This window comes from Cetorhinus maximus, chromosome 11 (genome assembly GCF_964194155.1).
Source record: "Cetorhinus maximus chromosome 11, sCetMax3.hap1.1, whole genome shotgun sequence".
NCBI classification, from domain to species: domain Eukaryota; kingdom Metazoa; phylum Chordata; class Chondrichthyes; order Lamniformes; family Cetorhinidae; genus Cetorhinus; species Cetorhinus maximus.
Genome location: NC_135889.1, coordinates 103,835,882 through 103,863,498, shown reverse-complemented (window position 1 = coordinate 103,863,498; position 27,617 = coordinate 103,835,882). Strand labels below are relative to the sequence as shown.

The 27,617-nt window shown below is 40.6% G+C and overlaps 1 protein-coding gene across 5 annotated transcripts in view; it reads right to left on the bottom strand.

Annotated features, from left to right (window-relative positions):
- Window positions 1–27,617, bottom strand: part of mbd5 (methyl-CpG binding domain protein 5) — a 246,082-nt gene that overhangs the window by 38,756 nt on the left and 179,709 nt on the right. For 3 of the 5 annotated variants that reach the window (XR_013578004.1, XM_078552521.1, XM_078552523.1), the window contains 2 exons: window positions 3,767–3,978; window positions 424–1,662 (listed from right to left, as the gene is read on the bottom strand). Coding sequence is in view for 3 of the 5 variants with exons in the window: in XM_078552521.1 (XP_078408647.1) it covers window positions 424–1,662; window positions 3,767–3,978 (1,451 nt within the window). In the remaining 2 variants the exon portion in view is untranslated. The remainder of the gene's footprint in view (window positions 1–423; window positions 1,663–3,766; window positions 3,979–27,617) is intronic. The other 2 variants (XR_013578005.1, XM_078552522.1) reach the window with 1 other exon arrangement.

Genomic DNA, 27,617 nt, shown 5'->3' with positions numbered 1-27,617 from the left:
TATTACTCATTCATGTTTAGCAAATAGCAATAAATAAAATTTTAAGTAACTATTTTTAAAAATATTTGACTTATGCCAAAGAACAATTACTGACATTAAATTTAGCATGGCCTAAATTGAAGTAGGTAGAGTGCTGGTGTTTGCTGATATTAGTAAACCACATGATCAGTTTAGCTGATTAAAAACCCTTCAGCTATTCATTATCCTCTATATAAAGGAATCCAGCAAAAGAAACATCAATAAGCCTGATTCCAAAACAAAAGGTTTTATACCAGCTAAAGCCAATATTTTTATTTCAACTTAGAAGTTAATTGGTTTGCATAATTATAGAAAACAAAACAAAAATAAATGGGCTTTTGTACGTTAGCTTATTCTCAATCATATGCCATAATGAAAACTGATATATGCAAAACTGATGCTTACTGTGTTATTTACCTTTCCCTCTTCAGAGTTTTGCTGACAGGAATTGTGTACTTCATCTTCCCTCACCAATTTTCCAGGCCATGAAGGAAATCCCTTTATTTGACTCCAGACCAAGTCACCAACATTAAACGTCCTTGGTCTATAGTGTATTAATTCATTAGATGGAGAATCTGGAATCTTCAAATCATCATCACTGCTGATGCTTTTAGTGTCTGAAGGACTTGGGGCACATCCATTAATGTTTTCTGAATTATAATCTCCATTGTATTGAATATAGTCATGTGCCAAAGAACCTGGCATTCCCTCCAAACTAGCCGAGGAGCTTGGAGATTGCTCCTCTATGGCAAGTTCCTGTTTGGGGGCTGTTAGCAACTCACCAAAGTTCCTGTTCTGTTGAGACCTGTTTCCATTGATGTGTGTGCATCTTTCCAAATTGTTCTCTAGTCTTTCTTTAATGTTTACAATATGTCTTTTTTGACTATTAAACCTAAAGCTCTCCTCAAGAAACCGTTTGTCCAAGTGACAGTTTTTCTGCTGTAATACTGCATCAGTCTGCTCTCCATGAAAAGAAGGTATCCTTTCCACAGAAGGACTATGATTTACCTGCCCAGAGTGTTCTAGAAACTTCTCACATTTCCACACTGTTGCATCACCAACCGCAAGTTGCTCAGTTTCCCACTGTTTTTTCGGAGTGTTGCAACCTGGTGATTTGAAGTACTCAAACCCTTCCCCTTCTGGAACAATTTTTGCTTGTTCAGAATTTTTCCTCAACTTCACTCCTCTGGCATGCCTATTTGCGAGGATGTTTTGACTGTTGATCCGGCTGTCAATCTCCATGCTGGAAAGTCTTTTCCCATGAATCACTGCATTAACTGCATTTGAAAGATTCACAGGATTTGCAATGGAGGCAGTGAAGGCACTCATGGCACTCAGGGCTGGGATTGGGCTCATTTGTGAAGTACTACTCATCGCTGTAGTGATCACTACCTGCATTCCTTTGCTTGCAGCGTCCACCACAGCTTTATATATAGCATCAACAGAAGGGTCGTGGGGACCAACAGTGGTCTGAAGGACCTCTTCTTTGCCTTGCTGACTTTGAACCTGTTCTATTCGATGCTGGTCACCAGACAGATCATGGAAGGGGGGAAGAGCAGCTTGGGAGCCCTCTGACAGCAATATTGTTCCTGGATGGGAGTTTACTGGAGCATTTGAAAGTGAGACATCTTGGGCTGGACTCACCTGCAGGAAGAAATTTGAATCAATTGCAGCATTACTTTTCTCTTCTGTAATTTGCCAGCACATGCATTAGGTAAAACTACTTTTAAATTGCACTAAATTAATTAAAGCTACACATCAAAGAGAAGAAAGTATTTTAAAAGGAAGAAAGCAGAAAAAATATTTATTGAACAGTCAATCTTGCAAAATGGTTAAGGCAACTGAAGATACATTTCGACTAACTTCTTCATAACCATTGCAGTTTTTCTTCAATGACTATTCTACTGGTCTGGGAGAGTAATAAAGTCTGCAGGTTTACTTCCTACTGTTTTTCACCAGGGAGATGCAATTCAACTCACTATCTCATTATAATTAAAATGCATCTTCATCAGTACTTAAGTCAATTTGCCATTTGAAATTTCCTGAATTCACCGAACCCACAGATGAAATTATTTATATTTCTTATTTAAGATTTAGGTTTTCTTTCTAAACACCATTAAAAGGGTTTGAACATTCAACAACCAGAGGACACCAATTTAAGGTGAACCAAGGCAATTACTCATCTTGATATCCCATTGCAGATTTAAAACACAGCATCTACAAATTTTGTTGAATTTTCACTTGAAATGTCCTGCAGACCTGATTTTGTTTCCTTTTATATTTCACCTCCTTGGTGGGTTTAAGCTTAACATGAGCTTGGTAGAATGAGTCACGATAGACAGTACCAGCAATATTTCTAACATGCATCCCTAGATAGCCACTGGGAGCTTGTAACCTGACTGATTTTGCCTTGCTAACCAAGGGTGCCAAGACCAGTTCCCACATTCCTCTCGAAGTCCCATCTGGCATGAGCTAACCTCAGCAGAAGCTGAAGACAGCACTTAGGAACTTCCTGGTCCATATAACTCGTTACTTGTTGGTGAAATCTGCATAGCCACTAAAACAAAATGGCTCCAATTTATTGATCAAAACAGTCTAAAACTGAAAAACTGTAAACTTTTCTCTTAAAGTTCGGAAGCAATTAATTTTGTCAGTTCTGTGCAATGAACCCATGACTATTAAAGCTAAAATTGAAAACCAGACCAGTTCATTCCAGTGAAAGAAAAACAGGTTTCCATAATTTTGGGATACTTTTGAACCCAGTTCCTAGAGGTGAAAGGGAGATTTACAGGCATTGACCATACAGCTCCTTAAGTTTTCATGTCCGAAATCTTCCATCCCTTTACTGTAAATAATGATAATACTCCCACTGCTAAAAGTGGTCAGTGGATATAGAATAAGTTACAGAGAAAGGCGCCTAACTGTGGCAATGTTCAAGAGTAAGAATCTCGAATCAATAAATAAGCAAAAAACACAACAGCACAAGCTACAATGTTGACACGGTGACACACTGCTATAAATTCTACCATTAACATTAATAGGTAGTCAACCACAAGCAGCTTGTGATGGCCCTCCAATAGCATAAAACTTTCAGCTAAAGGACCCTCTGTAAATGGAATTGGAAAAGGAATAAAAATTTTGGAAAAGTCATCAGTTTAGATTTTATTGGAACAATTTGTTTTAGCAATATCCACAGGATCTAAGGGTTTTGCTTCATCTGCCTTTTTGGCCGTTTGGATTTCATTTAACGATGCAGGGAAATGCATCTGATGTGTTTAGATCACTTAACAGCATTCAAGACAGCGATAAAGGGGAAAACGAGATGAAATTGTGCATGATTAAGGAGGAACAAATGATTTGTGTGTATCTGTGTATATTTGTGTGTGTCTGTCTGTCGGGTAGGATGTTTGATGCCCCACTATTAATTCTGGAAGATGTATGATGTTATATAATTTTTAAAAAATTCTTTCACAGGATGTGGATGTCGCTGGCTAGGCCAGCACTTATTGCTCATCCCTAATTGTCCTTGAGAAGGTGGGGAGCCATCTTCTTGAACCGCTGCAGACCCTGTGTGTAGGTACACCCACACTGCTGTTAGGGAGGGAGTTCCAGGATTTTGACGCAGCGACAGTGAAGGAACTATAAAATGCTTCCTGTTCATTGCTACTGAAGACTTTATCTCATTTGATAGTTGAGCAATTCAGTCATTGGCACTTGCAAAATTAGAATAGGCTGTGTAAGTGCTTACCTGAAAGTTTTGAAAAACGCATGCCATGGGGTTTGGTGGGTTACTGGGGCCAGAAAATGAAGGGTGACCTTGAAAACCCTGTAGACCCCGAGTCCCTTGCAAACCTTGTAAAAGTTGATGATTCTGAGGAAACATCTGATTGCTGTTGATCAAGGTCTGGAGGCGACTTAATTGTGGATTGTTCAAACTATTGTTGAATGAAGGTACATCACCTGTACACAGCAACAAAATACAAAATAAAGTACATCAGTGATAGAATCTACATGCCCACTGTGCATCTTACCTGTTGCACATTTCTGTTGCAAATACTTACAATGACTGGTTAAAAAAATGAAGACTTGAACAGTAAATTTATATATTAAAATCACTGGCCCTGAACAATATATTGTAACTACAGAAGATAGTTAACATACCAAAACATCACTAGAGGCCAATTAAAATTGATCTTTTGCACCCCACACTGATTGGGAAGCTATACAGTCTGGTCATATTTTATTAGCAACACAAAGAAACCAAACTATTTTGATATAAAATCTACGTACTGAGGGTAATCACCAAATATGGTATTATTTGGCAATCAACGCACTACACATTTAACCAAATTTTTTTCGTTTCAGATTTACTGATATCTACACCAGTAAGTTAATTAAAGGATGAATTCTAACTGTCGAAGTGATTTAACAAAGACTTCCAATTTCATTTCGTGTCATTGGCTCAGTTGGTGATCTTGCTTCTGGACTTAAACAGGCAACTCAATAATGAGTTCTATTGATTTTGTGCCACTGGAGGCATCAATAAGACATTAACCAATAATTTCTGGACTACCAGTCCTGGGAAGGACAAAGGCAGACCATAATCTTAAAACTTAAAAAAAAATTGGAACATAAAGGAAGATTATTCACTATACTGGCTAAATATATCAAAGAAATCTAGAAAAGCATTCATTTAATCTTTTGACAGTTTTAAATTCATTATTATAGTGCCAGGCCCTTTCCATTAAAAAATTACAGTGGTTGGCACTAAAGTGCAGAGAAGATTAGGAGTTTTTCCAGAACAACAAAATATTTCTGAAAAATATTTATAAGATTAGAGCCAGATTGAAATACCGAAAAACACTAATTACACTTACTAATTGTCAAAAGTGAAAATAGCCTGGCAGGGAAAAATTGAACTTTTGAGTTAAGTTAATGCAAACCACAGCAGTTGGCAGAATTTGTGCCTCTAAATCAGAAGGATGAAGATTTATGAGACCACACTGGTGTCTCCAAGGGGTCAGAACCAAGGCCAGCGTTCTTCTTACATATATTAATGACTAGGATTTGGGTATAATGGGGTCTGATTGGGCAAATAAGAAGAAACTATTTAGAGTGACAGAATGGTCAGTAACCAGAGGACACGGGCTGAAGGCATTTGTGTCAGCCTTAGCACTCTCACCTCTGAGTCATAGGACTGGGGTTCAATGCCCACTCCAGGACTTGAGCACAACAATCAAGACTTATGTATCAGGGTAGTTATTAAGCAAGTGTTGCCTTTTGGATGAGATTTTAAACTTCTTAGGTGGACATAAAAGATCTCATGTTACTATTTTGAAGAAAGCAGGGGAATTAACCCCTCAACTGATATCTGTAAAACAGGTCATCTGGTCATTACCCCATTGCTGTTTGTGGGAGCTTGCTGTATGTGACTTGACTGCTGCCACATTTCCTATATTACGCCAATGACCACACTTCAAAAGTACTTATTAGCTATAGAGCACTTTGAGACATCCAGTGGCCATGAAAGGCATGATATAAATGCAAGTCTTTCTTTCTTCCTTTCTCTCCCCGAGATCTTTAACATCAACTTGAATCACAAGATGAAATTTCCATTTATTGCCTTAAACTAAAGGGTGACATCTCTAATAACACAAGATTGCAGCAGTGCTTACATTAAGTGAAGTCCTACAGCAAATGATGGAATTATAAAATAATATAGTACAGAAGGAGCCTATCCAGCTCATCATAATGTGCTGCCTCTTTGGAAGACCTATTCAATTAGTTCACATCCTCCGCCCTTTCCTTATAGCTCAGTGTTTTCTTCCTTTAAAGTTATTACGCAACTCCTTTTTGAAAGAGGTTGTCGAATCTGCTTCTACCACCCTCTGAAGCAGTGTATTCAGGATCATCACAACTCGCTGTGTAAAGATGATTCTTCCTCTCTCACCTCTGGTTCTTTTGCCAATTAAAGAAAAGAAAAAAGACTTTCATTTATATAGCACATTTCATGATCACTGGATGTGGTCACGTCTCAAATGCTTTATAGCCAATGAAGAACTTTTGCAGTGTAGTCACTGTTGTAATGTAGGAAATGTGGCAGCCAATTTGTGCTCACAAACAGCAACGTGATGATGACCAGATAATCTGCTTTTGTGATATTGATTGAGAGATAAATATTGGCAAGGGCTCCAGGGAAAACTCCCCTGCCTTTCTGCGAATATATGGGATCTTTCACATTCATCAGAGAGCAGATGGGGCCTTAGTTTAACACCTTATCTGAAAGGCAACACCTCCATCAGCGCAGCAGTCTCTCAGTACTGCATTGAGGTGTCAGCTTTGATTTTGTGCTCTAGCCCGAGAATGGGACTTGAACCCAGAACCTTTTGTCTTTAGACAAAAGAGTGCTACCAACTGAGCCATGGCTGACATAACTCTTGGAGGGAATCAGGGAGCTGTTCTGATGTCCTGGCCAGCATTCCTTCCCTTAAACACCAGTAAAAATGGATCAACTAGTCATTTGTCACATTGCTGTTTGGCTATGTAACAAGAGTGACTGTGCTTCAAAATAATTTATATGTGAAGTACTTTAAGATATTTCAGAGATATCTGTCATTATTTTGCATTTCCAGACTAATTCAATTCACTGGTCTTGAAATCAAATAGTGACACTTAACATCAATTACTGCATATAAATGCAATGAATATAAGAAACAGAGCAGGAGTGGGCCAATCAGCGCCTTGAGCCTCAAAGTCATGGCAGATGAGGTTTATGGCTTCATCTCCACTTTCCTGCCAACTCTCCATAACTTATGACTTCCCTTGTAGATCAAAAATCTGTCTAACTCAACACTGAATATATTCAACGACACAGCCTTCACTGCTCTCTGTGAAAGAGAATTCCAAAGACTACCGACCCTCTGAAAGAAGAAATTCTTCCACATCTTCGTCTTAAATGGGGTATTCCTCATTCTGAAACTATGTCCCCCGAGTTCTAGCTTCCCCCATGAGGAGAAACATCCTCTCGGAATCTTATGTTTCGATAAGATCACCTCTCATTCTTCTAAACTCTAATCAATATAGGTCCAACCTGCTCAACCTTTCCTCATAAGACAACACCTTCATCCCAGGAATCAACTTAGTAAACATTCTCTGAACTGACTCCAATGCAAGTATATGTCTCCTTAAGTAAATATAGATAATTAGGAAGTTAAAACCACTGATTTTGAAGCTGAATTGTTATTTTGCATGAGATGCTTTCTTGCACAATCAAAAATCTCCTTTGGTTTACTTAACCCATTCAACTTACAAGGATGTAGACAGAAGGGGCAAACAGCAGTGATTGCTGAAGCAAATCCAACAAAGGTTCCAACTGCGCTGCCTGCAAATTAGTCTAGTCAGTAAACTAGTATGTTTAATATGTTCATAACTTACATAACCAAAGAAGGTCAAGAATCTGCAGGATAACAAACCAGAGAAAAAAAGTGCCCAATTTCAAAAAAATTAATTAATAAAATCAAGAAAACTCTCAGAGTCCATGGTTATCTTGATATATCAGCTAAAATCAAACACCCTATCAGCCCAATATGCCCTAAAGTCCATCTTCAGAAATTCTTCGCTCATCTTAAAGAATCGTGGTGCACCAAGACATACCAAAACAACTCTCAACTTTTGCAGAGTATATTAACCCTCACAAAAAATTACTTTTTCTCCATCTAACCTGGTTCTTACTGATATCCTATAGTCATTCTACTTCTACGTCACATCCTTAAATTGTAAACATCTTAAAACAGGTTTCCCCTCCAAGGTCTATATTTGTCCAAAATGAATATTTGAAATTCCAAGAATATTCTCAATAAGCAAAATTAGACATTATTTATACCCTCTCCAGCACCTTCATATCCATCACCAAATATGAAGTTCAAAACTAGACACAAGAATCATCGAGGTTATTCCAAAACTATATATAAATCACACTTTAACTTATCCTTTTATTTCCTTGGCCTAGCAATACTTACAAGAACCTACTTTTCCTTCTCTGTAGTTAGGTCATGTTGCTTTTTACTCCTGCATTACATTTAATAGGTGCCCATCATTGGATACCAAGAGGTCTTTAAATATCAACATACAAAGCCTATGGGTTTAAGTGATATCTTCCATGAGCAGTGAACATACATGACTGTTTTGTCTGATTTGCCTGACTTCGCTGCGCTTATTTAGCTCCTTATAAGGGTCAGCTCTTAAACCTCCTTAAATTAACTCCACATGTAACTAGGAAATTTGTCACAATAAATATAAGCTAATTCACTTATCTCAAGTCAGCTTGCATGCCTGTTCATCTCTTCCTCATTGCTAACCCTTGCAAAAATGTTTAATCATCTAAAACTTTACCGCATTTCCTATGCCCTCAGAATTTTATGGGCAGAATTTTACGGCCCCGTTTCGGCAGGGACGGGGCCGCGAAATGCGGCGAGCCATCATAATCCCCATTGACTCCAGCGGGAACGTAAAATCCCGCTGTCGTAAAATTCTGCCCTATATGTTTCAATAAGATCACCCTTCATTCTTCTAAACTGCAATGAGTACAGGCCCAACCTGCTCAATCTTTCCTCACAAGACAACCCCATCATCCCAGGAATCAACCGAGTGAACTGCCTCCAATACAGTTTATCCTTACTTAATTTAATAAAACTATTAATGTTAATAAAAACTATTGACTTAATAAAGCTATAAATGAAACTATTGAACTGTGAAGTCCTCAATTCCTGAGCTCCTTGGGAGTTCCTGTGCATAACCTCTTTCTGGCGATCCATTTTAAAACACCAGCTTGCACTTGCATTGTTTCTTTAACATAGAAATAACTTCCCAAAGCGGTTCAACAACAACTTATATTTTTATAGCAACTTTAACATTATAAGATGCCCCAAGGTACTTCATTGGAGCTTTATAAAACAAAACATAAAAAGCCAGGTAAGGAGATATGAGGACAGATGACCAAAAAGTTAGTCAAAGAGGTAGGTCTTAAAGAGTGTCTTAAAGCAAGAAAGCTAATTAAAAAAAAGTTTAGGGATGGAATTCAAGAGCTTTGGCAGCTGAAGGCATGGCCACCAAAACTGGGGATGTTCAAGAAGCCAGAATTAGAGAAGCACAGATATCTGAGAGGATTGGGGAGATTATAGAGATAGGGAGGGGGAAGGCCATGGAGGAATTTGAAAAGGCAAGGAAGTGAATTTTAAAAATCAAGGTGCTGCTTAACCAGGAGCCAATGTAAGCCAGTGAGCACAGGGATGATAGATGAATGGGACTTGGTGTGAATTTTGGACAATCTCAAGCTTATGGAGGGTAGAATGCTTCAGGTTGTCCAGGAACATGTTAGAGTAGTCAAATCTAGAAATAACAAAAGCATGGATGATAGTTTCAGCAGATGCACTGAGGTGGGGCAGAGTCAGACAATGTTATGGAGGTGGAAATAGGCAGTTGGAAGCTCATCTCTGGTCAAATATGGTACCAAGATTGTGAACAGTCTGGTTCAGCCTCAGTCAGCTGCCAGGGAGAGGGATGGAGTTGGTGGCGAGGGAATGGAGTTTGTGATGGGACTGAAGGCAATGGCTTTGATCTTCCCAATATCAAATTGGTGGACATTTCTGCCTATTCAGTACAGGACATTGGACAAGCATTCTGACAATTTAGAGACAGTGGAGGGGTCGAGCTGAGTGAGGGAGAGCTGTGTGCCGTCAGCACACATATGGAAATTGGTAGAGAGTTTTCAGGTAATGACACTGAGGGGCAGCATACAGATGACTGTGTGGGACTGGGAAGAGAAGCTATTGCAATTGATCTTCTGGCTACAATTAGATAAATAAGAATAAACCAGTCAAGTATAATGCCACACTGCTGTACAAAGTGAAGAGGCAAGGGTGGAGGATGGCATAATTAATTGCATCAAAGTAAAATATGAATGCTGAGCCAAAGGAGGTATTGCGAGGAGTTAAAGTGGAGGGTTTTAAGGAAGAGGGGAAGGAAGTGGAGAGATTTTAAAGGCGGGCTCGGGCTAGGTATGAGACCTAGATGGCTGAATGTATAGCCACCAATTGTGGGGCTACGGAAGGAAGGGAATGCACAAGAGGCCAGAATTACATGGGGCAGCAGAGGTGAAATTGTAGGGCAAGGATAGGGATATAAGATCATTGCAAGGATAGGGATATAAGATCATAGTGATTTCAATAAAACGATGAGAACTTTACATTTGTGGGATTAGGTCTAGGAACCATGAATAAGGGGAAGTAAACAAGATAAGGCGTGGGTTAGGATATGGGCAGCAGAGTTTTAGATGAGCTGAAGTTCAAAGATGGACCAGGATTTGGATGCTGTCCAGGTGAACACTGGAAGAGTCAAATGCAAAGATGAGGGTCCAGCAGCTAATGGGCTGAGGCAGAAGCATGCAATATTTGAGATTCAAGTAAGAAGTCTATGACAGAGTGATATAGAGTTTGAAGCTCAGCTAGAGGTAGAATAAGAAACAGAGGTTATGAACAGTCTGAATCAGCCTTAACTGTTGGCTGGATCCAAAGATATGACTTCAACCAAACTAACATTTAGCTTCAGGAGATTGTGGCTCATCCAAGAATAGATATTAGCATAGTAGCCTGACAACACAGAGGCAGTCTGGAGTCCAGGAGAGGTGGTCAAGTGGTAGAGATAGGTGTTACCTGCATACCTGTGGACACTGATCCTAAAGTAGCAGCTGATAATCGCCAAAGGATGGCATGTAGGTTAGGCAGAGGACTAGGTCAAGAATAGATATTTGAGTAATGGTGCAGAGTGAGGAAGAGAAACCAACATTGGAGAAGCTCTAGCTATGATCAGATATATTAAGAATGGAATCAGTTAAAAGCAGCCTCACAAAGCTGGACAACGGAGAGGAAGTAATAAAGGACAATGATATGACCAAACATGCATAAAGCTTCAGTGAAGTCAAGGAAGACAAAGAGGGACCATGTATCAAGACTTTAGTCACTGTAATGCCAATTTTGACTTTGATTAAGAGAGTTTCAGTGCTGTGGCTGGGGCAGAAACATAATTGGGGAGATTCAATCAGCTAGTTGCGGGAAGATGGGCAGATTTGGGAAGTGTCATCATGTTCAACAACTTGGGCGATGAAAGTAAAATTGGAAATGAAGCAGTTTGAAATGAAGTTTGCAAAGGCAAAAGAATAAGGACTTTCTTGAAGAGGGAGTGATGAGGGGTTTTGAAGGGGAGGGACACAGTGCCCAAGAATAAGAAACCTTTGAAATGCCAATTGGCATGAAGGCAAGAAAAGGAGAGGAAATTGTGTGGTCAACTCCATTTGGTGGGAGCATGAGGTGGGTTTCATAGACGAGATGAGCTTGGAGAGTGCATGAGCAGAGATGTGGTGTCCAGGGTTAAAGTGGAAGGAATGTGGGGAGGTTTGTACAGTGGGAATATATATGTGGAGAAAACAACTGAATGGACAGACTTAATTTTGGTGATAATTAAGTCTATGAGCTCCTTGCTCTTATTTTTTGGAGACAGGTGTGGAGGTGGCAGAGGAGTGGGCTGTAAAGAGATGACTCAAAGTGAAGAAAATAAGCCGGGACTTTGCTCTCTCGGTCAATCCTGGAGCAGTGGGTGGTATTGGCAGAGGAGAACGAGGCCTGATAGTGATCCAGTCAGATCTGATATTATGTGGCTAAACCAGTTGTGAGCCAGATAAACCCAAGTCTCCACCCCTTAGACTTGAGCAAGCAACGATGGGGGCCACAGAGTGAAGGATAGTAAAAGTTTTGCTGGGGATAAAGACAGCAAAGATGGAGGTGAATGAGTGGTTGAACAAACTGACAGCTGCAAAAAGTATCATGGTAAATCAAAGACCAAATTACAACGCAGCAGTTGCAAGGATTTACAAAGTTTTCTTTCCAACGATGGTTGTGGAAGGAAAGGTTAGAAGAGGCTAAGAATGATGTGTTTGGTGTGGGGTACAATTCAATCCTTTTCACTATCTTCTCAATAATACTACGAAATTTCTTTCTAAGAACCATCTAGAAATTCAAGTGGATAAATAATCAATGAATTTTATTCACCTTGCTTTAGTCATTTCCTCAAAATATGCACATAAATTAGTGCAGCACAACTGTTGCCTCCTAAAGCCATAGTGAATATCCTCAGTAAATGCACACCCTGCAGGTGTCAATCTGTAGAATTTTTAAAAAATGCTCCAACTATTCATAGTAAGGTGGTGGTAGTGAACCGCCTCCTTGAACTGTTGCAGGTCATGTGGCATAAATTTAATCCCAGTAGTTTTAGGGGCGGGGTTGCAGGATTTTAACCCAGCAACATTGAAAGAGCAGTGACATAATTCCAAGTCAGGAAAGTGTGTGACGTGGAGGGGTTCATGCAAGCAGTGGTGTTCCCATGCACCTGCTGTCCTTGTTCTGGGTAGTAGAGATCACTGGTTCAGAAGGCACTGCCGAAGCAGACTTTGAGAGTTGCTGGAGTGTATCTTGTAGATAGTACTCACTGTAACCATTATGTGCTTATGGTGGAGGGAGTGAATGTTTAAGGTGGTGGATGTGGTGCCAATTAAGTGGCTGGCTTTGGCTTGGATACTGTTAAGTCTTTTCAGTGTTGTTGAAACTGCAATGATCCAGGCAAATGGAGGGTATTCCATTACACTCCTGACTTGAGCCTTGTGGATGGTGAGAAAACTGTGGGGGTTCAGGTGTGTTAATTGCTGCAGAACACCCAGCCTCTAACCTGCTCTTGAAGTCACAGTATTTATATGCCTGGTCCTGTTATGGAGTTTGGTCAATGGTTAACCTCAGAATGTTGATAGTCAGGGATTCAGTGATGGCAAAGTCGTTGAATGTCAAGGGAGATAGTTGATTCTCTTATTGGGGATGGTCACAGCCTGGCACTTTTATGGTATAAATGTTGCTTGTCACTTGTACATCCAAGCCTGAATGTTGTTCAGGTTTTGCTGCTTCAGTATCCAAGGAGGTATAAAATGGAACTAAACACTGTGCGATCATCAATGAGCATCCCCACTTCTAACCTTATGATAGAGGGAAGGCCATTGGCGAAGCCACTGAAAGTAGTTGGGCCTAGGACACAGCCCTGATGAACTCACGTAGTGATGCCCTGGGCTTGAGATGATTGGCCTCCAACAACCACAACCGTCTTCCTGTGTGTTAGATATGATTCCAACAAGTGGAGAATTTTCCCTCTTATTCCCAATTACTTCAATTTTGCTAGGGCTCCTCGATGTCATTTGGTCAAATGCTGCCTTGGTGTCAAGGGCAGTCACACTTGCCTCATCTCTGAAATTCAGCTGTTTGGTCCATGTTTGGAAGGTTATAATGAAATCTGGAGCCAAGTGGTCCTGGCAGAAACCAAACTGAGCAATGAACAGATGATTGGTGATTATGTGCCTCCTGATAGCACTGAGAATGATACCTCCTATTACTTTGCTGATGATGGAGAGCAGACTGATAGGGCAGTAATTGCATATGTCCTGCTTTTTCAACACAGGACACAACTGGGAGATTTTCCACATTGTTAGGTAGATGCCAGTCCTGGAGCAGAAGTCTTCAGTGCTATTACCATTGTCAGGGCTTTTGGCTGTGCTGTATCCAGCACACTCAGTCTTCTTGATATCGCTTGAAGTAAACAGAATGGCTAAAGACTAGCATCTGTGATGATGGGGAGCTCAGGAGGAGGTCAAGCTGGATCATCCACTTGGCACCGCAAACACTTCAGCTTTGTCTTTTGCACTGATGTGCTGGGCTTCTTAATCACCTAGGATGGGGATGACAGCTGTTAAACTGTCCACCACCACTGACAACTGGATGTGGCAGGACTGCAAGAAATTTGAAAAGAACCGTTGTTATGGAATCAGTTAGCAGTCCATATCTGTAATTATAAATTTTAATTTATTCTTTCATGGGTTGTGGGCCAGTATTTGTAGCCCATCCCTAATTGCCCTTGAGCTGACTGGATTTCCAGGCCATTTCAGAGAGCAGTTAAGAGTCCACCACATTGCTGTGGATCTGGAGTCACATGTAGGCCAGACTAGTAAAGGTGGCAGATTTAGTGAACCGGATGGGTTTTGACAACAATCAATCATAGTTGTCATGGTTACCATAACAGAGACTAGCTTTCAATTCCAGATGTTATTAAATGATTTTTAAATCCAACCAGCTGCCATGGTAGGATTTGAACCCATGACCCCAGGGCATTAATCTGGTCTCTAGAGTGGTAATCCAGTGAGATTACCACTATACCACCATCTCCCCCAATATGTTGTGCAATACTTTCTAATATCTTCTCTGCAACTGAAATTAAACGCATTAGCTTGCGGTTTTGAAGAACGGGTTTCCCCCCTTTTTAAATTACACAATTATACATACGTGTTACTCTCACCCTCAGGAGCTATCACAAATTAGTGAGCTACTGAAAACCAGATATGACTTGCTCTCCCTGTTACCTTATGCACTCTAGGATAAAATGAATCAAGTCCTGCTGCCTTTTAAACACATTGTCAAAATTACAGTGCAAAATTTGTTAAATCTATATAAGCAGGTAGAAATCAATGTGGCAAAATTAAACTTTGAATTGCCAATATAAAATAAAACTTCTCAATAGTTACAATAGTTTGAAAATCAGTCTGAAAGGGGCAACAGGTGACAGTCATTTTGAAACCTCAAAGGTAAGTCATGTTAAGGATAAAACTTTAGGAATATTTGCTAGCTGCTACTGTAGCCTTATGAAACTTATGAAGGTACAAAGATTTTGTTTAATTTTAAATCTTGAATTATTACTTTAGGCGATTACTGCTGTCATATTTTATAGCTAATCTAATAATTTATGAAAATAACACTAAACTTATGTACTTTTTAAAGTTTGTTCAAATCAACTGCTGCACTTTCTCTTTCCTGTATAAAAAGGCAAAAAAATAATTTAATATGATCTGGTGCATAAGCTGAATCTCAGCAGCTTTTGATTACGAATTACAAGAGATCCAATTCATTTTGGACCATTTGCTCCAGGTCCTTCGTCATATAAACTGCTTTTTCTACAGTCTATGCAATACAAGTAAATTCGGTGCATTCTGAAAATGTTTCAGGCACAACAGAGGTTTTATGATATTTGTAATTGAGCTGCAACATAGTCTTAAATAGCAAACAACAGCAAATTGCAACAGACCAGCAAAGGCATTTGAAAATAGGACCCCAGAAAGCGTATCCATACAAACTTAATTCAAGGCACGAATATATATGGAAAATGGCAAGGGCTGCCCTGACACCTTAGTTTGGTAAAGAGAGTGCTTAGTTGTGCTATATAGATCAGTAGCTCCAAAACTTGATTTATAACTGAGCTGATCTCAATTGGAATACGGTAGACACTGCAATAGCCTCAGTGTCTCAGGCCACTGAGATAATGCCCATAACTTCCGATCTCAAGGGAGTTTTGTGGGGGGGGGGGGGGGGGGGGCGGTGGTCATGCCTGGACTGGATGGGAATTTCCCAGGAGGTTCAAACTTCTGATGGGCTATTACCATTCACCAGGATCCTTCTGAAACTCTGATTTAAATCAGGGACTTTGGATGGTTCCAACTCTCTAACCAGGATAATTACCCTGGACAAGTTAGGAGAATTAAAACTACTTCTAACACCTGGGTAACTATAGTTACTCCAACCTCCAACCCCCAACCCGCTCTGATTGGCTGACCACCAAACCCCCACCCCTCCATCCTACCTATTTACCTTATAAATCTACCTGCCTTACAGCAGCTAGTGCCGTAAAAAGTGCCTTTAATCCATCTCTGCCACACTTGACTGAAGGCCTCGGGAACTCGCTGCACAGCACTTTTTTCACCCGGCCTGAGTCAAAAAGTCAGGCACAAAACATGCAGCTGCATTCTATTGCAAGTAAAAAGAAGCGGAGCGGCAATCCAACTGTGATTGCCACTCTTTGGGTGTTCGGGCCCATTATGTGACAAATTCTAGAAAACATGAAAATTTGGATGGCAGGTAAAGCCGGAATCAGCCGCTGCTACAACGTTCACATGAGAATGTACATCATATCAACAGACACTGCCTAGGTTACACAAAGCCACTTGGCTAAGAATTGGAAAATTATACTCATCCAGGATTCAACATCTATAAATGCAGTTAATCCTTCACTAATTATGTCCTTTTTTTTAAGGCCTGTGGATACAAATTGTCCAGAATAGTTGCTTTTAATCTTTTCATTACTAAATTGTTATTTTCACACTAACACCTCCTCTGCTATACCTGGAAGTGTGCTATCAGACTTGGGTAACTTTTCCTCCTATTCCTAAGGTTTTGTAATTACGGTTAGGTCTAATGTTTCTTTTCCAGATTTCAGATTACTTCTGCTATTTTTAAGTTGCCTGCTGCTTTCTGCTTCTTCCACTTCCTATATTAATTCAAAGAATTGTTCATTTGGCTCTCTCTTCAATTTTCCATCTCCTTAAAGCACTGACTCAGGTAGTTTTAACAGCATCTGGCATCACACTGCTCCCATATAATTCATGGAATGTGGTTGTAGCTGGCAAAGCCAGTATTTACTGCCCAACCCTAATTATCCTCAAGAAGGTGCTGGTGAGCTGCCTTCTTGAGCCACTGAGACCCATGTGGTGTAGGCACACTGACAGTGCTGTTAGAGAGCTCCAGGATTTTGATCCAGTGGCTGTAAAGGAACAGCAATTTGGTACCAAGTCAGGTTGGGGTGTGACTTGCTGAGGAACTCCCTATGTGTCTGATGCCCTTGACCTTCTAGATGGTAGAGATTGCAAGTATTGAAAGGTGTTGCTGAAGAAGCCTTTGCTGCAATGCATCTTGTAAATGTTACACACTGCTGTCACTTTACACAGGTGGGGGATGAGGTATTGATCAAGCAGGCTAGTTTGCCCTGGGTGGTGTCGAACTCTGAGTGTTGTTGGAGTTGCACAATTCCAGGCAAGTGGGGAGTATTCCATCACACTTCTGATTTGTGTCTTGTAAATTTCTTGTGAGAGTCTAGACAATGAATGCTGCAAGGATATTTAAATCAGGCATTGTGAAATTTTAAAACAAAAACAAAAATAAAAATACCTGGAAAAACTCAGCAGGTCTGACAGCATCTGCGGAGAGGAACACAGTTAACGTTTCGAGTCTGTATGGCTCTTCAACAGAACTGAGGAAAAATAGAAGAGTAGAAGAAAGGTGCAATATAAGCTGGTTTAAGGGGGGGGGGTGGCACAAGTAGAGGTGGATAGAGGGCCAGTGATAGGTGGAGGTTGTCAAAAGATGTCATAGACAAAAGGACAAAGAGGTGTTGACGGTGGTGATATTAGCTAAGAAATGTGCTAATAGGTGACATTAAGGGTAGAAAGCAGGACGAGCAAGGTACAGGTAGCCCTAGTGGGGGAGGGGTGGGGGGAAGGGATCGAAATAGGCTAAAAGGTAGAGATAAAACAATGGATGGAAATACATTTAAAAATAATGGAAATCGGTGGGAAAAATCTATATAAATTATTGGAAAAAAGGGGGATCGGAAAGGGGGTGGGAATGGAGGAGAGAGTTCATGATCTAAAATTGTTGAACTCAATTTTCAGTCCGGAAGACTGTAAAGTGCCTCGTCGGAAGATGAGGTGCTGTTCCTCCAGTTTGCGTTGAGCTTCACTGGAACATTGCAACAGGCCAAGGACGGACATGTGGGCATGAGAGCAGGCTGGAGTATTGAAATGGCAAGCGACAGGGAGGTCTGGGTCATGCTTGCGGACAGACCAAAGGTGTTCCGCAAAGCAGTCACCCAGTCTGCATTTGGTCTCTCCAATGTAGAGGAAACCGCATTGGGAAATTTTATTCTCATTAGATGTTTACATCTGATCTCTACCAGGAGTTACTGAAATGTAACCAGGAGCAGGAATTCTGGTTGAGTATTTTCCACTCCCTAGCTTAGAGATGCGTAGGCTAATTACCAAATCAAATTGGTGGCCTGGCTGAAAAATCTAAACCCTTCTGGCCTGTACAGCTTATTACAACACGGGTGGTATATTTATCGACAAGATCATTCTGGAACTGTTTTTCCGTTCCCCTTATAATTTATCTAATCTTGACTTGCATTTATGTACTATCTTTAAGATAGTAAAATATTCCATGGCACCTCACAGAAGCAAAATTAAACACTGTGGCTACAAGAGCAGATCAGAAGCTGGGAATTCTGTGGTGAGTAACTTACCTCCTCCCCAAAGCATGCCCACCATCTACAAGGTACAAGTCAGGTGTGTGATGGAATGCTTTCCACTTGTCTGGGTAAGTGCAGCTCTAACAACACAAGAAGTTCGCCACCATCCAGGACAAAACAGTCCAATTGATCGGCACCCCATCCACTACCTTAAATATTCACTCCCTCAACTACTGATGCACAGTGGCAATGGTGTGCACCATACACGAGATGCACTGCGGCAACCTGCCAAGGCTCCTTCGACAGCATCTTCCAAATCCACGACTGCAACCACCTAGAAGGACAAAGGCAGCAGATGCATGGGAACGCCATGTCCTGCAAGTTCCCCTCCATGTCACAGGCCATCCTGATTTGGAATTATATCGCTGTTCCTTCACTGTTGCTGGGTCAAAAACCTAGAACTCCCTTCCTAACAGCACTGTGGGTGTACCTACATCAGATTGACTGCAGTGGTTCAAAAAGGTTTTCCACCACCTCTTCTAGGGCAAGTAAGGTTGGGAAACAAATGCTGGTGTTGCCAGTGATGCTCTCAGCTTGGAGTCAAACATGACACCAAGGTTTCGTAGTCTGGTTCAGCCACAGGCAATTTTGTCAGAGGGTTGGGGTCAGCGGCTAGGGAACAGAGGTTGTGGCTGGGACCAAAGACAATGAAACTTTGTTCTTCCCAATATTTAGTTCTGAATAAATTAATAAGATATTCTATATCTTAAAATGACCATATTGGTCCCTGTTCTTCCTTTAATCTGTTCTGATTTGCTTGGAATTTATTTTGAGCACAGTCATATGAATTTTTTTTTTGAAAATCGTTCCCCCAATGTTCCTTACCCTTAACCTCAGAACATCATCTCCGATTGTAGACTGTGATTTTTTTTTTTACTTGCCATGCCAGCCATTATCATTACCCAAGCTGAAGCTGAAAATTTTGTCAGTTGCTGCAATTTTATGCTCGATGTATGTGGTTGAAGCTATCCAAAGTGATTTCAGGTAGGTCATTACATCCAGGGAGACATCATTAGTCTATTCTGAACTAAGATTTCACTGGTGAAAGGTTGGAATGTTAATGCATCCAGTGCAACTACGATTGCTGTACAAGGGAGGTTCAAAGCATTGCTGCTTTACTTATGTGCCAAGATTTCATTAAATGGAAAAACAAACTTATAGTACCAAGCTCAGAGGAAAAGGAAAGCATTGTTCTTTGTTGCTCATTATTTCACTTTGGGCACATGAAAATCTTCTTATTTACTAACACAAGCTCACCATTGCAAACTTTCCCTTTTCTTGTGAGACTATTGTCATCCTTGTCCTCTCCTCCCACACTTTTCTATCTTGTTCCTCCTAACTTCAAAATATTCCATTCTACATGCTCTTCTGCCAAAGTTGAAACTACATTTCTTGCCACCATCTTTTACTCTAACACAATTCTTTGCGAGGATCTAAAAACCAGAACACCTTTCCTCTAATGTTGCCCTAACTTCTGTTTTTTCTGTGTGGCTGGCTTGTTGCACTGTGCGGTTCCTTCAAGATTGAGGTGCAGCCAAACATGCACGCATCTTGAAGAGAACGTTGCATGTGCAAGTTCTGTTTCTTCCCTTCGAGGCACATTCCTAATTGCTGTATGTCCACACACCTTAGATGCACCATTGTTCACCTTTATCAATTTTTCCTCCCTCATACAGCATACCTACACTTTTTTTAAAAATCCAAAATTTAAAAAAAAAATTACATTGGGTAGCCAATTCATGTACGCCATCTTGAAAATGGATTTGTAAAGGATTTTTCATGCCTAATGAACTTGTTGAATTTTTTTTGAAGAGGTGACTAAAGTAGTAGACAGAGGAATGTCCATGGATATCATTTACATGGATTTCCAGAAGGCGTTTGATAAAGTTCCTCAGAAGAGACTGTTACCTGAAGTTAAAGATCATGGAATTGAGTGGAAATTATTGACCTGGTTAGGAAATTAGGAGTTGTAGGACACAGACTAATGGGTGACAGGTTAATGGGCAGGATATGGCTAGAGGCGTCCCATGGGGATCTGTGTAACCTAAACTATGCACCGTATTTATTAACAGCTTAGATGACAAGATATCTAGCCCCGCAACCAAATTTGCTGATGACAAAGATAAGCAGCATTGTAAGTAAAGTGGATGGAAGTGTAACATTATAAAGCAATATGAATGGATTAAGTAAATGGGCAAACTGATTTCAATATAGACAAATGAGAGGTCATCCACTTTGGAGCTAAAAAATATAAAATGGAGTACTTTCTGAATGGTGAAAAACTTGGACTGGAGGTCCAAGTACATAGATCATTCAAATGTCATGACCAGGTACAAAAGGCAAATGGAATGCTGGCCTTTACATCTAGAGGACTAGAGTACAAGGAGTTAGAAGTCATGCTACAGCTATACAAAGCCATGGTCAGACCACACCGGAAATTCAGTACTCCGTTCTGGGCACTGCACCTTAGGGAGGTTATATTGGCCTTGAAGGGAGTGCAGCATAGATTTACGAGAATGACACCTGGATTCAAAGGGTTATGGGGTCAGATCAAGTAGACCAGAGTTCTAAACCCTAGAATTTAGAAAATTAAGAGAAATGATTTTAAAGTTTTCAAAATATTAAGAGGAATTGATAAGGCAGATATAGAGGAACTATGTCCACTAGTTGGAGAATCTAGAACCAGCCTAAAATTGAGGGCCAGGCCTTTCAGGAATTAAGTTAGGAAATACTTCTCCATGCAAAAGATGACAGAAGTTGGCAACACTTCTGCAAATAGCAGTTGATGTTGTAAATTTGAGATTGATAAATTTCTATGAGCCAAAGATTTTAAGGATTATGAGGCAAAGGCAGGTTTATGGAATCAGGTCATAGTTCAGCCATGGTACAGAATGGTGGAATAGGTTCCAGGGGTTAAATGGCCTACTCTTGTTTATCATTTTTCTTGTAGTATTTGACCCTTCAATCAGGCTTCTCAAAATATAAAAATGGTGTTCAGGTTTGAGACTTTGATTGTTACTTTGATTTCCACTACTATCTTACTTATTACACAGGTCCAAACATTAGACTAGTGCCAACACAATGGTCTGATGTGGAAATAATAGGTGTGGTTGAAGCAGTTTGCTCTTTTGGCACACTGGATTCAGAGTACTGCACTACAAGTCTGGTGTGAAATACACAAGTGCTGCAATGAATCGTGCAGCAAATTTGTAGAACAGCAACACAAAATATCACTACATTAACTCACATCTGTATTATGCCTTTAACATAGGATAAATATCCTATGGTGCTTTACAGAGGTGTCATCAAAAAATGGATGCAATGTTCCCTCTAAGCTGCTCAGCAATCTGGAAATTCCCTTGCAAGCTGAGCACACAGTCCCTTTGCACAGTCGTACAAAAAAAATTTAGAGGGACATTAATGCCAAGCCGAATGAGGAGGATATTGGGAGGGATGACCAAAAGCTTGGTCAGAGGTAGAATTTTAAGAGGGTCTCAAAGGAGGAGAGGTGGAGCAGCAGAGCGGTTTAGGGGCAGAATCCCAGAATGTGCACTTTGGCTGTGGCAGATTTGAGATAAGCTATCAAGTCTTCTCGCTCATTCTTCTTCTTGAGACCTGCAAAGATCATTCTTGTTCCTGGGATATATTTCTTAAGATTCTCCAGGTAAATCCTGAGTGTGTTCTCATCCCAGGTAATACATTTGTTTTTGTTTGATTCAGTGTCAGAACATCTTTCAGCCTGGCCAGAGTTGCGTTCAAAAAACCAGATTGGCTTGGCTCAGTCTTGTGTTTGAAGGTATGGCTGTTGTCAATAGTGGGGTTAATATAATTGGAGGTGTAGGATTGGATGAAATATACAACAGATCTGAGTTAGAGGAATGGAGATTTCAGGGAGCGCTAATTTTACTTTTAATATTCTTTTCATGAGATGTGAGAGTCACTGGCTTGGCCAGCATTTGTTGCCCAAGCCTAATTGCCCTTCAGAAGGTAGTAGTGAGCTGCCTTCTTGAACCACTGCAGTCCATGTGGTGTAGGTACACCCACACTGCTGGAGGGAGTTGCAAGATTTTGACTCAGCAACAGTGAAGGAACAGCGATATAGTTCCAAGTCAAGATGTTGTGTTGCTTGGAGGGGAACTTGCAAGGGGTGGTCTGGAGAAGGTTACAGGAATAGGGAGGCCATTAAAGATTAAAAAAAAACAAGAATTTTAAATTTGAGGCACGAGGGAACTGCCAGTTAATGTGGTCCAGTGAGGACAAGGGTGATGCATGAGCTGGACTTTGTGTGGAATAGGATATTGGCTGCAGAGTTTTGAATGAGCATAAATGTTCACAGAGAGTGCAGTATGGGAGGCCAGGAAGGGAAGCCCTAGAATAGTGAAGTCCTGTCCTGATAAAGATATGGGTGAGGGTTTCAGAAAAAGATAGCCCAAAGTAAGGGCAGAGGTTAATATTACAGAGATGGAGGTATGCAGTTTTACTGGTGGAAAGGTATAGTGTCAGATGCTCAGCAGAGAAACAGCAAACTCTTCTGTATCCACATGTTCATAGAATTACTGGACATCAAAATCACCAATAAAGTATGACTTGACGAAGGAAAATTAAATTACTGTGCCTGTTTGGGGAATATTGTAATGCACAAAGTTGTTCATAACTTTGATGCACAACCAGATTGCAAAGTTTTCTTTTAAAGATCCCTAAGATAGTGTTGGATATGAAAAATACTTAAATGTTTCACCATTTAAAGATTTTTAAATTGCTAATTATTCAACCTGTATCAATTAAGAACAAACAAATTAAATTGCTAATTATTCAACCTGTATCATTTAAAAACAAAAACAAATCATGTGTCCTGCATTGTTAAGTCCTTCAACATATCTACATTATCCCTGTGCTGAATAGCCAAACCAGCCAGAAGTCCCAACTAAAATCAGCTTGATTGCTAACAATAGTAAAATGCTGGAAATACACAGGTTTGTAACCATCTTAAGAGAGAGAAAAATGTTTCAACTATTGATTATGGAACAGGACAGTGAATAAGCAGTACTGTCCTGCTGTCCATTTGCAGCAATTTATGTTTTAATTTAATTCCTAGTATTTGTACTTCATTTTTTTGTTTGTATCCCAAGTCTCAAGTCACACTGAGGTCTACATTTATTCATTCAAAAGCGAATGAACATAAATTGTTCAATTAAAAATTGCAGTAGCTTTTCCCTAAATTAAGAATAGGGGAAAGGGATTGACTCCTAACAGTCTCCATTCTCTTTGTTATTGAAATATAGATATATAGGAAGTACGTATATCGCACATTTCCATTTGTCCTAAAAAGGTTCCTGAAGCAATAGTCCACTTAAGAGGGAATGAAGAGTCAATCATGCAATGTAGATAGGAGTCAGTAAACTCTCATTTATAAATGGCATATCGACAACTTTCATGGTGATTATTTTTCTAGGTTCCAGCACGTGTTATAAAATCAATCTGGAGTGATAGTCCAAGGGCATAAGCAAAATACAACTGTATATTCACAACACAAATTCTGTAATTCTTTAAAGATGCATCAAGGACACAAGTGATGTGCTTCGAAATAACAAGTCCAGAAATGATTTTATAGCCTAAAAATCTAACAATAGAAACTTTATGACTTTCAAATGTAACTGTCAAGGCTTGGAGTGAAGAGAATCATCTGCAATATATGACCTTCAGAACCAAAATGTCTCTCTCCAGTACTTAAACCAAATAACATTGGAAAAAATGTGCCGCTAAAGGATATTGCATAATGGTTGATGCAAGGTTATATGCAACAATTGGAAGAAAATGGTACTGGATACATAAGAGGGCATGATTTTTCATAACCTAATTCAAACTGCAAAAGCTCCAGTTCAGGAAGTAGTTATTAGCTCTAAACATAATCTTCTATGCATAAAGAGCAAAGCTGCAAGCAATGACAGCGAATTTCATCAGCAGAAGTGGTGTGGAAACTCTGCTGCTTGGATTCTATGCAAACCATTTGGACAGATCCTGAAAATTTAAAGCTACAGACTATTGACAAGTCATATTTATGACAGAAGAATTATTAATTGATACAATTGAAACTGATCAGGCTGGCTGCAAATCAATAGGACATAATTCTGTACAAATTTCAAAACAGCAATCATGGTTATGCCACAAGAAGGTGCCAGTACATTCACCAGCCTAGCAAAATTGAGGCAGCACCTTATCCCAGGTGAGACATTGTAACCAACTCCAATAGCCAAGGCTCTTTCATTTACAAATGCTGCTCGGGATTTGCTTGGGGAAGAGGAAGTACTTCTAAAGCAGGACCAAAGTAATATCTAAAATATAAGCCGTGCCCAATTGTATTACATTATCTTCGGTGCATTACTAAAGTTTTGTAACATTAAAAACACTAATAGAACACCCTCACACTGGCCTGATTAATCTAATTTTAAATTATTTCGAAAATGCAACACACTCCAAAATATTTTTTGGATCAGAAAAAGAATACCAAATTTTTCAATACCACTTGCACATATAATGTCCTTGAACGAGTTTGTGTTTGTGAGCTATGAGTACTTCATACTTTTGAGTTCAATGGCAGCAGTTTTGCAACATTTTCAAAACGCAATAGTACTTAAGAGTTTAAACAGACGTGGTTATAAAGAAACCTGTTTGCAAAGACTTCCTTCACTAAAACTTTAAATGAAAATTCTTAGTCAAAGAAATAACAAAGGACTGTAAAATTGTTGAAGACTCAAATTAACATGCATTGTTATTTATTTAAAAACAGATTGTGTACTTGAGAATAGAGTAAAAATAAGTTGAAGATCTTGAATGCAGCATTGTCGTCCTCTTGTATTAGCCATAAGTTTCTGTCAAAATAACAGTGAGGCTAAAGGCGCTTGCTGTTATCAATGCTCAAATGCAACAGCAAATTCATTGAGGGCAGATGCACAATTAAACACAGAAATACAAAAGTTGCTGTCCCAGATGCGCTAATCCTTCGTTGGCTTCATGAAAATGGCATCTTCCTGTCTGGTTCACCATTAAATTGCACTGACCAGCGAGAAGTTATTATGTTTTCACAATAATTATAGACTAAATTTAAGCCAAGTAGAAAATAAGTTTTTCTTTTTTTTAAAAAAAGGCTAGCCACTCAACTTTCCTTAATGTAGCTTTAAAGTGGCCAAAAACAACTTGCCCACTACCTAGCAATCAGCTCTCTGCTTTGCGCTGATGTCACATTCGCCAGCCTTTTCGAATTCTGTCAGGGTTCCTGTTGGGGTTAGCTGCTGCTCCAACTGGCTCGATCTGGGCCTTGACACTCAGGCTTTTATTGAGAAGCTGCATGACACCATTCACCCCTAGGTTTGCATCTCTGAGCTCCCGCTGCTGCTCCGACTGGTTTAAATCTGGGCCACGACCCTCAGGCTTTTATTGAGAAGCTCCATGGTGCTGTTCACCCCCAGGTTCGCTCCGCTCAGCTACCGCTGCTGCTGCTCCTGGCTCGATCTGGGTTTCGACTCTCAGGCTTTTATTGAGAAGCTCCATGGTGCTGTTCACTCCGCTCCAGCTGCTGCTCCGACTGGCTCAGGAAATCTTTGGAATTTCTCTACCCCAGAGGGCTGTGGAAGCTCTGTCATTGAGTATGCTTAAAGCAGAGATCGACAGATTTCTAAACACCAATGACATAAAGGGATATGGGGATCGTGTGGGGAAAAGGCATTGAAATGGATGATCAGCCATGATTGTGTTGAATAGTGGAGCAGGCTCGACAGGCTGAATAGCCTACTCCTTATATATATTCCTAATTCTATTTGTTTTATTTGTATGTTGTCTCAAAGACCATGGATTTCCACATCAGTTGTCTACATGCTCAAAGTCTTTGGCAAATGAAGTCCCTAGATATGAAACTGTACTAATATAAAAACAAAAAACTACTGCGGATGCTGGAAATCCAAAACAAAAACAGAATTACCTGGAAAAACTCAGCAGGTTTGGCAGCATCGGTGGAGAAGAAAAGAGTCGACGTTTCGAGTCCACATGACCCTTCAACAGAACTGAGTATAGTTAGGAGAGGGGTGAAATATAAGCTGGTTTAAGGTGGGGGGCGGGGGGGAGAGAAGTTGAGGGTGGGGTGGTTGTAGGGACAAGCAAGCAGTGATAGGAGCAGATAATCAAAAGATGTCACAGACAAAAGGATCAAAGAGGTGTTGAAGGTGGTGATATTATCTAAGAAAATGTGCTAATTAAGAATGGATGGCAGGACACTCAAGGTACAGCTCTAGTGGGGGTGGGGTGGAAAGACTGACAAGGTATTAGTTGTAGATTTAAAAATAATGGAAATAGGTGGGAAAAGAAAAATCTATATAAATTATTGAAAAAAACAAAAGGGAGGGGGAAGAAACGGGGTGGGGATGGGGGGGAGGGAGTTCAAGATCTAAAGTTGTTGAATTCAATATTCAGCCCGGAAGGCTGTAAAGTGCCTAGTCGGAAGATGAGGTGCTGTTCCTCCAGTTTGCGTTGGGCTTCACTGGAACAATGCAGCAAGCCAAGGACAGACATGTGGGCAAGAGAGCAGGGTGGAGTGTTAAAATGGCAAGCGACAGGGAGGTTTGGGTCTTTCTTGCGGACAGACCGCAGGTGTTCTGCAAAGCAGTCGCCCAGTTTGCGTTTGGTCTCTCCAATGTAGAGGAGACCGCATTGGGAGCAACGAATGCAGTAGACTAAGTTAGGGGAAATGCAAGTGAAATGCTGCTTCACTTGAAAGGAGTGTTTGGGCCCTTGGACGGTGAGGAGAGAGGAAGTGAAGGGGCAGGTGTTGCATCTTCTGCGTGGGCATGGGGAAGTGCCATAGGTGGGGGTTGAGGAGTAGGAGGTGATGGAGGAGTGGACCAGGGTGTCCCGGAGGGAACGATCCCTACGGAATGCTGCCAGGGGGGGTGAAGGGAAGATGTGTTTGGTGGTGGCATCATGCTGGAGTTGGCGGAAATGGCGGAGGATGATCCTTTGAATGCAGAGGCTGGTGGGGTGATAAGTGAGGACAAGGGGGACCCTATCATGTTTCTGGGAGGGAGGAGAAGGCGTGAGGGCGGATGCGCGGGAGATGGGCCGGACACGGTTGAGGGCCCTGTCAACGACCGTGGGTGGAAAACCTCGGTTAAGGAAGAAGGAGGACATGTCAGAGGAACTGTTTTTGAAGGTAGCGTCATCAGAACAGATGCGACGGAGGCGAAGGAACTGAGAGAATGGGATGGAGTCCTTACAGGAAGCGGGGTGTGAGGAGCTGTAGTCGAGGTAGCTGTGGGAGTCGGTAGGCTTGTAATGGATAT